The following is a 12,409-nucleotide window of genomic DNA, read 5'->3' as shown; positions in this document are numbered from 1 at the left end:
ACATTGTTATTTCATTCTATAAACTACCGACATCATTTCCTCCGAATCTTGAATTAAAATTGTGTCATTTAGAGCATTTATTTGCAGAAAGCTACAAATGGTCAAAATAACACAAAACATGCAATGTTTTCAGACCTCAAAAAATGAAAAGAAAACAAGATGAAATGTCAGTAGGTTATGGAATGAAACAATGTTCATTTTCCTGACACAAATGCAAATAAGTAGTAAGACCAGAAAAAATGGTAATTTCAAGGTGGCCTCAATTTCTGCCGTGGCTGTATTTTTAAAAAGTATTTATCAAAACAAGTCTGGGAAATGTAGGGGATATTGAACAATTCAGGATGAATGGTGAAATAAACTTAACTTGAATACAGGGAGAGAACGAAACCAATAATGACACTCGAGCAAAGATATCAAACTCAGGCCCGCAGAGTGATTTTTATTTAACCTGATATCATTTCAAATGTGTATTACAGTTGGTCCACATACACCATTAATACACAGCAATGACTTGAACATTAATTTTTGAGGAAGGAATTATAACATTTTATTAAATATTGTATATGTAGGCCTTTGTGTTAAACATTAATTGCATGACTGGGAACTCTGTCGCTGATTTTACATTAGGTATTTTCAGGAAACAGCACCCAAGTAGTCACATTTGTGTGTCGCGTGCATTTCTTGAACTTCATTCATGGGTTCCTGAACCTGAGGATAAATCCATCCATGATCCTGGCTACAATAGAGTAGGCATGGGCTTCCATAAAGCTCCTCTATTACCCTTGATATGAACACTACATGCTGTGTTGACCAACTTCTTTGCATTGGAATGAATGACTCAAGTCAGATCACCGAACGCTGCCATCAATCAGTGACAAGGCAATAACCACATTATCCTGTAGGTGGCGGTAAAACAATTCATTAAAAGCATAGGGGATCGGACCAAGAAGGCAGCGCCCAAAAGCGGGGCCACGCTAAAAAGGCTGAGCATGGTGTCGTAAGAGTTCATATCTATGCATTTGCTGCCACTTTCAGTTAAACCATCTGAGTCAACCGTTTCTTCCACCTCTTAAAGTGATACTGTCCCATTTTTGGAAATAAGCTCATATTGCACATCCCCTTGAGCTTTCAGATCACTTTGCCCCCTGGGGCCCAGTCAAAGCTGTCAACGTCCCTCAAAAGGCTAAAGAGTCTTATGTACCGGTAACCTCATTTCCTGTTTTCTCTGGTAAGGACAGGTGCAGCTTCTGCACAGAGCTGGTGAAGAACTTGGGGAGTCGGCAGAATAGAGTGATGTCTCCGTGCCCCCTGAAGCTGGGTAGAGTGAGGTGGTGATGATGCAGGTGGAGGGGGAGGTGGCGAACTTTACTCTGCTCCAAGCCCAGGTGACGCAACACTCCCTTTGGCAGTTGCTGCAGAAAGAATATAATGATTGTTATAATAACAAAATGCTATACACATATACACTATATATTAATACATTTTATTTGCTACTTGGCGCCTTTCAAAACTCCCAAAGTCACCTTAGAAACAAAAAACTAAAGAATTACAATAAAATTATATTAATACATTGGACATTTTCATGCCAGAGATACGTTTCAGTGATTGATTACTGTCAACTTAAGTCAGATCTGGTCCAGATTACGACAGACTTGAGAAATTCCATCAAGCAAGGAAAACTCACAGTTCTTTAAGAACTGCCCAAATAAGCTAGTAAGTACCTGGCAGTTTTAATGATAGGTGTGTTGTTCATGCACCTACCGGAGGGGCCAGTTTTAAGCTACGTTCACATACAAAACTCGCTTCTCGCTCAATCACTTACTCGCCACTTGCTCATGGAACGTTCGCTATACGTTCCCACAGGTTTAACTGCCAATGCAGAAGCGAGAAGTACCGAACTGTGGTTACTCGCTTACTCAAACTTAAAATATTTTCAACTCAGAATCCGCCCACATCGCAACGCTTCTACACTCCTCGCCAACTCGTCTCGCGAGGACACATAGATATTTTATTGACTTTACTCGTTGAGCGAGTAACTAGCAGCGACGTGTGTGAATGAGGCTTGAGTGATAGGTGTGTTGTAGAGAGGCCTACCTGAGGGGCCAGTTTCTCCCAGTGTGCGTACTTGTGGTCCCCCAGGATGGGGCAGCCGAGGGCCAACGCCATGTGGACGCGCACCTGGTCCTTCACATCTGAGTATAATAAATAATCATTAAAAAAGGGTCATACAGCAAATAGCCCCAGTTGAGAAACACTGTGAGTAATGGACGATACTTATGTCAGTAAAGGTCAGATGAAGATCCCTGCTTTAGGACATGGTTTGTCTGCCATGTGCTCCATTTGCCTGTGTACCGCAGACAAGTGATCACCCAAATAAGCTAAAAAATATATATACATTGGATCAAGTGTAGTGTAGTGCTTTTACTTTCGGAAATCTGTCTCTCTACTTCTCAAGTTATGGGGAGTAGAGAGTCAATTCACAACAAACAAGTTTCCTTAACGAGCCCACTGATATACATACCTGCAAACTTGTCACCTTTCGGCGAAATTCGCCGTTTTGATCTCAAAATAGGTCACTTACGTGAATCGTGTAGATCCGAAGAGGTTTTTTTTGGGAGTGGGGGGGGGGGGTAGGCAGACAGAGGAAGACTACAGACAGATAGACTGGATACGGTAGTACTATAATAGAATCTGCTAGTCGTAGTTCTACAGACATTATGGTTGAGCGACATTCTATTGATCTTTTACTGGCTGTCCTTCCCATTGGCCAGTAACGTGTGTCGGGGGAAACATTTACCAATCAGAGCGCTAATTCAGACGGCTCAACTGGCGGCAAAACTTTCCAAGGCACCGCTGCAGTCGGAGCGAACAGCTGATGAAACGGTTGTCGCCAGACACGTATCCTTTCCCCCTTGTCATTATCTTCTACAAACTACCTTGGTACTGTCGCTTTACTTTACAAATGACCGCTGTCCAAATCACCGTTTCAAAGGACCAATGTAAATGGGATTTGAGCAGGGTTTGGGAATTGTGATTTGTCTCATTAGCTAAACTTGAAAAATAAATAACCCAACGGCAGCAGTTCTGCGGTCCTAACATGGATGTTTGGCTTTATTTGAATTGAGGGCAATATCTCGATGAATGTTTTGATCATTTTGACCAAAACGGTATTGAATACTTCAGAGTGAGAAAGTGTGTTAGAATGACGGTAGGCAGGGCCAGACTGCGCTATAAATTGGCAGATTAGAAGAGAACTAAATTCGGTTCCCTATGTCAGATCATTTAACCGGGAATAGCGAGAGCCCACGTACACACTCGATGAAACCTTCATAAACGTGAGAGGAATGCATAGCAATAGCTATTTGTCATGCACCCGCCCCTCAATAGCTATTATATGAATCATTTTGCAACGTGTGCAATCATGATTTTAATGTTAGCCACCAAGGACATAGTCTAGGCCTACTATTATTAATCTAAATAGCCTACTAACCTAGATGGCATCTGTTATCTTTTTCTACAATCTAAATAAATAAATAAGTCTTCAAATAGTACGACACCATTTTATTGGGGAAATGCATTCGACTAGCCTATCATTCATTCATAAATTCACTAAAATGCGTTGGTACTATTTTATATAGGTAGTTATATTATAGGCTACATTTCCCTATTATTTACCCTCTTTAGTCAAAAACAACAAATGCTTTAATTTCATAGTCAATTGCAGTGGGGCTCAAAGTTAAGACAACCCCAAGTGACCATGTGCTCCCTCCTTTTGGCTGGTAAATAGGACAACTTCAATTTTGACAGGTGGTGAGTGCAGAGGCGCTTCTTGTCACTTGGTCAGATAGGCCGCCGCTTGGGGCCCCCAAACTAGATGGTGAATAACAGCTAAGACTTCAACAGTAGTTGTTGAATTTTCGCTTGGGGTCCCAGCTTAACCTAGAATTGCCTCTGGGTGAGTGTATGTTTGGCTTGTAAGACATATATTGGCTGGTGAGGAATAAAATGAATTCAGAAGTCTGATTTCTAATTGTGTAGTAAATAAAATATCGTCTTTTTCCCTGGGGGGGCGGGGGTTCGCCGCGACGCCGCGATTAGTTTGTCACCTTTTTCAACCCTCCTGAGTTTGCAGGTATGTATATAACCCAAGTCTTCATTTCCTATGTTTAGTAGCCTCTTTGTGCAGATACTAGGCCCGTCCGTTCCCTCTTTGCTGAAAAAACTCAACTGCATGACATTACCAAGAGCCCTAAGTAACTGATTAAGACTTTGACATTACAATGATGGTAACAATAAGGTTATAACAGAGGCTCTGCACCAATGGAGTTAATGAACTGGCCTAGTGGTTCCAAATCTTTTTTGAACAAACGCCCCCTTGGCCTCATCACAAGCCTCCCAACGCCCCCTTGACCTCATCATAAACCAGACAACACCCCCTTGACCTCATCATAAACCTGACAACACCTCCTTACTAGTATAAACAAATTAAACAGACTAATGGCCCCCAAATGGCAACTAAATTCTGCCCCTTTTGGCTTCTCATTCACTGCCATTCATGTTGAGGCTGTGTGCTTACCCTCCAAGTGCTCCGCCAGCTCATTTTGGGTAGGCGGAGCATACGAGCCGACTGCATCAATCCTTCTCAACGCCCCCCTAGAGCTCCCCAAAGGCCCCTGTGGGGCAGTACCGCCCCCGTTGAGAAACACTAAACGAGCCAATAATGTGCTTGGTCACATTTCCCCACCTGTGACAGGATGCAGCTCCACCAGGCTGCAGCCATAGCTGCTGTCCAGCACCCTGTACTGCGTCACAGCACTGTGGGCGTGCCGATTGGCTCGAACCCGAGACACTCCCTCCCCTCCATCACTCGGACGGAACAGGGGACTGAGGCCCATCTAATGGTGGAGGGGAAAAGTAGGCATAGACATACGTACATAAGCTTTCATTTCTAACGCTTATGAGACAACTTCATTGTTGTGATAATGCATTATAGTATAAATACATGTTGTATTGTATATATTGCATTTCCCAATTAAGAACAAAATATTTTCATTTCAATATTACTGAATGTATGTGGAAGTGCAGCATAATCACTGCTTTTGTGACGTGCACCCTTTGGGCATCTGAAAACAAGCTTAAGCTACACCACATCATGCAGAGATGTTTTTACTGAAGAGCTTGAACAACGTTGCAGGTTGTGTGCAGAGTACTGAACATCTGTTTATAATACTTTGTGCAGTCTGACATTCAAAATGCAGAAACCATGACATTTTCACACACCTTGAAGTGAGGTTTTGGTCCAGTGACCTCTCTCTCGATGACGGGTATGTCCACAACTCCCTCGGATGGCACAGGTATGCCCTCAGATACAGCCCTGAAATGTCGCATGCAGGAAAAACAAGTTCAACAATATGTGAGTCATTTACCATTTTCGTCTTTATGCATCTCGGTCTACTTCAATAGGCTAGGAACAGTAAAATGCTATTTTTGGAGGTAGGAATGAGTAAAACATTCAGGGCAGCAGGCAGCTGCTAGAAATTATAGGTCCCCTGAAAAAAAAAATACCCACATGATAGTGACCTGTGCCCCCCAAATACCCATATCAGAGCACGCCATGCCCACCCATTCTCACTCACCCCCACTCAGTGTGGCCACTTCAGGGCAGGGGAGTCATGAGCAAACAGTTAGAGAGTTGGTCTGCATCCCATTTCTACCACTTCCACTCGTTTTTAGCCCTAACACTCGCTTTTGCGCGTTCACGTAGGTGTCCCATTTCTTTCGAAGGCCCAGTGCAAGTGGAAGTGGAAGGGGTAAAAATGGGATTCAGCCTTAGTCTCCTCCATGATTCAGGTACCCTTAAGCATTGTATCACCCCCCTGCATACCTCCCATGAGGCACCAATAAGGCTGCCCCCTTGAACTGGATGAGGAATAGGCAATCTTGTTGTGTCAGCTATTTGACTATGAGAAAATGTCACCATCATAGAGGTTCGTACCAGTATTTTCTCTCCACCTGTAGAGCCTTGAAGAGGCTCTGGATGTGCTCTGTGGCCTCCTCTGATTGGCCAAGCAGTAGAACACCAGTGGTGCTTTTGTCCAGTTTGTGACAGATGTGCAGTTGCCTCTCTGTCCTCATGCCGTGGAGCATTTGAGCCAACACGGGTAGAATACTTGCTATACTGGTGGAGCCATCTGCTGTATCTGATAAAAACATAACAGAAAGGAATAAACGGTTAGACACAGCAGTGGTTGACGCACAATAGTGCATAATCTATGTTGGCAGAGATCATACTAGGCCTACCATGGACTGGAACTCCATAAGGTTTGTTGATGGCTACCAAGTCTTGATTCTTGAAAACAATGCTTTTGTGCAAGGTCTTGGCAAGGACGTTTGGGTGAACATTCTGCAGCTGTTGACTGTACTGCTTCAGTTCTGCGACTCTGCGCTGCAACGGGGAAACGGGTTGCGCCTGAAGTGGGGTAAACGAGTGGTTGAAACACGGACACAGTTGCATAATTGTCGCACAATGAAACTTGACAATCAACAAACAGGGATTCAGACATGACATGCAACGGCACTGCTACCGAACAGGCTGGCACTCAAGTTGTATTCACTGACCTCTTTGAGATTGGCTTTCTTTAGTGTTTTTCCTCTTGGGCCACTGGCTTCTTCCTTTGACTCTCGTTGTCGCCGGGCAAGGTCAATGGCTCTGAGACCCCTCTTGTTCTCAGAGGCTCGTTGTTCACCTGTTTGTGGTTGACCAGGAGCGCTGACAAGTGAGCGGATAACCTGGAACTGTGATGCCGCCACAGACCTTTCCTGGCATAACTGCCACGTTATCAGGACGTCCGGACATAGGCTACACACGCCGCTTTTCAAAAATAACCTACCCTTCTGCATTGCAGTGTATGATTTCATATTCGATTATTCAAAATGCACAACTTTGTCCTCCACATGTGAGCGTCTTGTCTGGGGCGATGATAATAGAGGTCATATCCGGCATGTCACCTTATCCCGGCATTTCAAAGTAAAAGCTGTGGTAAAAAAAATCTACAATAAAGGCCCAATGAGAGAGAAGTTGAACTAAAGGTAAGCCCTATCATGTATATATTGGTAAATTTATGAAATTGTGGAAAGAACCAACAGCAATAATAATTATTACAGAGTTTTTGTACATGTTGATGATAATAATAGTGGAAGGGAGGATAGGCCTATAACATTCTCTCAATCAGTAAGGACATGTCAAATGACAACTGTGCTCGTCAACCAGGATGATGCCTGCTATGGGTGAGAATTGGAGAGCTGTTCTGTCACAGGCACACACACACACACACACACACACACACACACACACACACACACACACACACACACACACACACACACACACACACACACACAATTTGGAATGGTGCATCATCCACTGACCACAGTCACTCTACAGACCTTCAGACAGTTTTTGCATCAAAGATAGACAAACTCTAGGGTCATTTCAAGTGAAATGTTTGGAGCCCAACCGAAGCACTTAATTGCACTACACAGCAATACTGAGTACACCCCTTTTGAAAAGTATGTTTTGTATAATATCTCAATAAACACAAAATATATCTCTCCACAATATGCATAAACTTTGTTTAATACAATATCTGTGGAATGTACAACATAAAAGTCACCCAGGCTAGCACTTTTATACTAGCCTGGGAATTCCCATACTGCGTTTAGTTCTACACAATTGTTTCCGATCCAAAAGACAGTATGGACGCTATGATGAAAAACAGACCAGATCATGGTCCCTGTCTCTGTCCAATCAGAGAGCAGGGCAGGGTGTGTCATAATGGCCAAGTATTCTGACCTTCACAGTGTCTCTGTCCAATCAGAGAGATTCAAGATTCAAGATTCAAGATTAGTTTATTACTTCTTATTATAGGTTTGAAGCCTATAAAGAGTAAAAATTGAGCAGGGCAGGGTGTCATAATGGCCAATTATTCTGCCCCCCTACGGAATTTATAGAAGGTCACCTGTGATAACAGAGACAGTAGAGAGAGAGAGAGATTCCATTGGTCCATTGTTTCTGGGTTCTACTATTTCAAGGGGGAGGCGGGCGGGGGGGTGAATCACCCTTTAGGCAGACCTAAGGACTGTTCTATTCATTGTTGGAGTATTATGACACGCCCCTTTAGGCAGACCGGAACCTGGTCATGTTAGGTGCCCATAGAAACCTATTACATTGGCATATCTCTAGTACTTAAAGAATCTCTGGTGATAAGGTCTGGTGGTAACCAGGCAACTTTTATATGCGATTTGCTTGACGATTAGCTTGAGTTTAATCGTCAAAATTCGCTCTGGTCACTCAGTTCGCTTCGCTTCAGGCAAATTCAATCTGGTAGCTTTATGCCGTGTACAGACCAGGAGCGAACGAAGCGACGGAAGTAATTATTTCTCTATGGAGGGCACGTGACCTGCGCTACCAAAGCAAATTCGCCAGGAGCGAAGCTTCTTGCGCTACCAGAGCGAATTTTGAAGATTAAACTAAATCTAATCGCAGGCGAATTCGCTCTGACGCTGTTCGGCGACAACCAATCGGAACGTTCATATCTCCGAATGTCCCAGGCTGTCAAGCCAGAGCCGTTATGTGATTAGCTGCAACAAACATGTCAATGCTGTGTCTCGAGCGAATACAGCGTATTCAAGGCGAAACTTCTTCTGCTACCCACGCTACCAGGCAGCGTAGTTCGCTCTTGGTCTGGACACGGCATTATTCGCCTTCCGATAGAGAAATAATGACTTCCGCCGCTCAGGTCGCATAGTTCGCGCTTGGTGTACACGGGGCATTATGCCGTGTCCAGATCAAGAGCGAACTACGCTGCCTGGTAGCATGGGTAGCAGAAGAAGTTTCGCCTTGAATTCACTGTATTCGCTTCAGACGCAGCATTGACATGTTTGATTCAGCTAATCACATAACGGCTCTGGCTTGACAGCCTGGGACATTCGGAGATATGAACGTTACAATTGGTTGTCGCCGAACAGCGTCAGAGCGAACCCGCTATTCCGACATGTCGCTATTCCGACATGCCGCTATTCCGACACTTTTTATCCCCAGGGTTAGGGTTAAGGTTAGGGATGTCGGAATAGCGGCATGTAGGAATAGCGGCATGTAGGAATAGCGGCGGACGGTGGAAAACGTGTCGGTATTCCGACAATAGACATTAACGTCGGAATAGCGACATGTCGGAATAGCGCTACGTAACCATTCGCCTATGATTAGCTTGAGTTTAATCTTCAAAATTCGCTCTGGTCGCTCAAGAAGCTTCGCTCCTGGCAAATTCCCTTTGCTAGCGCTAGTCGCGTGCTCTCCATAGAGAAATAATGACTTCGCTTCGTTCGCTCCGTTCGCTCTTGGTCTGTACACGGCATTTGGCTGCTACTGTGCGCAAACTTGACATGAAATATGCATGGCAATCGTTCTTGCAAAATATGCATGTGCAAGCATTCTGGGCCTTATACCCTTGTCAGATACAATGCGGGGAACATAGGAGTCCTAAGTTCCCCGGTCCCGGGGAACATAGGACCCGGGGAACATAGGACCCTGTGGAACATAGGAACGCTCCCATAGCCTGGCTGGTCACTAGCCTGGGAATGGTAGAACCTGCTAGCTGTAAATTTACTGAGAAGTCCACACACTTAAAATCCTTTATTCTTTCTTTTTTTATTCCATGGCACGGTAGGATAATGTTTAAACTGCGGCCTTCATCAGATTCCCAGAATCTTCTTCACCTTCAACTGAAGCCAGACTAGCTGGCCATTGGTGTGTGTGTGTGTGTGTGTGTGTGTGTGTGTGTGTGTGTGTGTGTGTGTGTGTGTGTGTGTGTGTGTGTGTGTGTAGGATAGGGCTATGGCTGAGTGATGTAATGTCTGCTGGAGGTAGGTTTGGCTGTTGTAACTGGGTAACTCAGTAAGATACTGGCAGCATAGGTACAGACACGGCTTAAGGCAGTGGTTCCCAAACGTTTTCAACAGGGACCCCCTTTTGGACTTTCAAATATTTTCACGATAAAAATTGCCATTTTTTTTGTCCAGTAATATCACTAGATTTTCCTTTAATACTTTGTCCGCTAATATTGCTAGAAATACACAGGACAGTAAATACATCTATTAACCATACAAGTGAATACAAGTCCCTTTTGTCCACGAGCCCCCTTCAGTAAGTCCACGACCCCTGTAGGGGTCCCGATCCCAGCAGGCTGCTATGGGGAGACTGCGGAAAGACTGCAGTGCAACTAGTCTGTAGCCAAATCGTTCATCCACATAGGAAATGAATGAGGTTGATTGGGAAAGCTGTTTGCTGGGAAGGGTCAATTCATATATTAGTCCATAATCATTTGAGGAGTATGAGCAAAGCTATGTTACTTTCTACTCCCTGGTATGAGTGTGTGATTAGCAAAACTTTGAATTCTCCTTATAATGGTTATTGCCATAGCATTCTATGACACCTGTGGACACCTGTGGAAATAAATAAGGCCTTGGCCTTGATTGGCTCAGTAAAGGGACTAATAAGCTATGATGATGGGTGCGTGCGTGCATGCGTACATGTCTGTACAGGTGTGCAGGTGGGGGATAGGAAAGGGTTAGAGAGAAGGCGGCTTCCTGCGTGAAGGGCTATACCTGTAATTCAATAATGCCGCCATTATTAGACGGGGCTATAACGACAGGATGTCATCTAGACTTACTGTCTGATTATAAAGAAATAAATGAGCTGGCATGTCAGCATAAGTAGATGACACAACAGGTGCGTTGGCTTGTGGAAGGCAGAGCAGAACAGAGTATTTCGCAGTGGCGGTGCTATTAGGAGGGGCGAGCAGGGCATTTGCCCCTGGGCCCAGTGGGCCCCACCTGTATTGGTGGTGGGGGCCCTATTATGACTCTGCCAGGCCGTATGGGGGGCCCTATCAGTATTTTGCCCTGGGGCTCTGTGTGCAATTGGTCCACCACTGGCGTTGGTTGGGGCTCTGTTCTGTAGGCGAGGAGGAGGTTGGGCTCATCAATAATGGATACTATCTGGGTTGGTGTACTCATTGGCAAGTCAATTATACATGAACCCATCACCAGGTAGACTCTGTAGCCCCATGTCCATGCATACACACACTGACACACACACAGTACACACACACACACACACACACACACACACACACACACACACACACACACACACACACACACACACACACAGGTCTACCTTGTGCATTTCCCCAATCTTGTAACACACACACACACACACACACACACACACACACACACACACACACACACACACACACACACACAGCTAGAGAGAGAGAGAGGGAGAGAGAGATAATCAAAAGTAACATTTTTGTTTCAGGCTTGTTGGCAGTAATGGTCCACCACCTAAAAGTGGACCTGTCCCATAATGCTGTGTGTGTAAAATATCGACTACAGTTCATTTTTATTTATGTTCTACCACTACAGTCAACGTCATGTGCTGGATACAACCTCTGACATCTTTCACATACTGTGGCCTTTTGAATACATATTTGTGTTTCATCTGGACAATAACTCCGAATTATTTAGGCAGGCCTGACATTAACAGTTACACCTGAGTATAATCATCATGAATATACAAAGGGACACCTTCGTGTAATGAAATGAATGGTCAGTGCAAAAGAAGTGTCAACAACGAGGAAAGAAACTCCTTCTCAGTCTCTCTGTTCTTGCTCTATGACAGCAGTCGCCTGCCAATTCATGCCCCGGGTGCGATTGGTCTTTGAGAATTTGATGGGCCCTGGATGATATCAGCCAGTCAGCACTGCAGCCTGGGTATGGCAGCAGGTACAGGTAAGCTACCTGCATGGGCGCTTGGTAGGCTACCGGGAGGCAGGCAGGTATGACTGCAGGCTGCAGGGGTGTCGCGTGTCACTGACCAGGTTGGTGGAATTTGAGCTCGCACTTGCAGCACCTCGCTCAAAGTATCCGGTCCCCCGATGCAAGCCAGCGATAATGTGTCTTTTACCGTTCGTTCACACGGTAATTGTTATCTGACCGATTAACCGCACAAGACACGATTCCGGATTCCGATGAATCAGTAGAATATTACAGTAAGAGTAATCCATCACCACAGCCTTCTCGTGGGAAGCGAAGCCAGGTGAGATCAGGTGGGCTGAAGAAGACATCTGTCAAGAGCCAATGAATACCCAAGGCAACAGGTAGGTAGGTAGGAGAAGAAGAGGAGGGAGAAGAGGAAGAAGAAGAAGAAGAAGAAGAAGAAGAGGCAGAGGAAGGAACGCCCCTGTGCTGCATCGATGACAGGTTATGGCCACTGAGGCGAGAAGAATTTCAGAGCAGTGGTTGTTGTGTTGACGCAGCGTATCTACCGTACTGACGGACGGACGAC

At 44.8% G+C, this 12,409-nt stretch overlaps 1 protein-coding gene across 1 annotated transcript; it reads right to left on the bottom strand.

Moving 5' to 3' along the window:
• Positions 1-413: 413 nt before the first annotated feature.
• rpusd4 (RNA pseudouridine synthase D4) lies at positions 414-6,979 on the bottom strand. The gene is made up of 7 exons (XM_063216491.1): positions 6,619-6,979; positions 6,301-6,469; positions 5,996-6,200; positions 5,281-5,374; positions 4,745-4,895; positions 2,095-2,192; positions 414-1,412 (listed from the first exon to the last, which is right to left on the bottom strand). Exons 1-7 carry the CDS (start codon positions 6,916-6,918, stop codon positions 1,194-1,196), a joined length of 1,236 nt encoding a protein of 411 aa, XP_063072561.1. The 5' UTR covers positions 6,919-6,979; the 3' UTR covers positions 414-1,193.
• Between the last annotated feature and the right edge of the window lie 5,430 nt (positions 6,980-12,409).

Source organism: Engraulis encrasicolus, chromosome 14 (assembly GCF_034702125.1).
Source record: "Engraulis encrasicolus isolate BLACKSEA-1 chromosome 14, IST_EnEncr_1.0, whole genome shotgun sequence".
NCBI lineage: Eukaryota > Metazoa > Chordata > Actinopteri > Clupeiformes > Engraulidae > Engraulis > Engraulis encrasicolus.
This window is presented reverse-complemented; position numbering and strand designations above follow the sequence as displayed.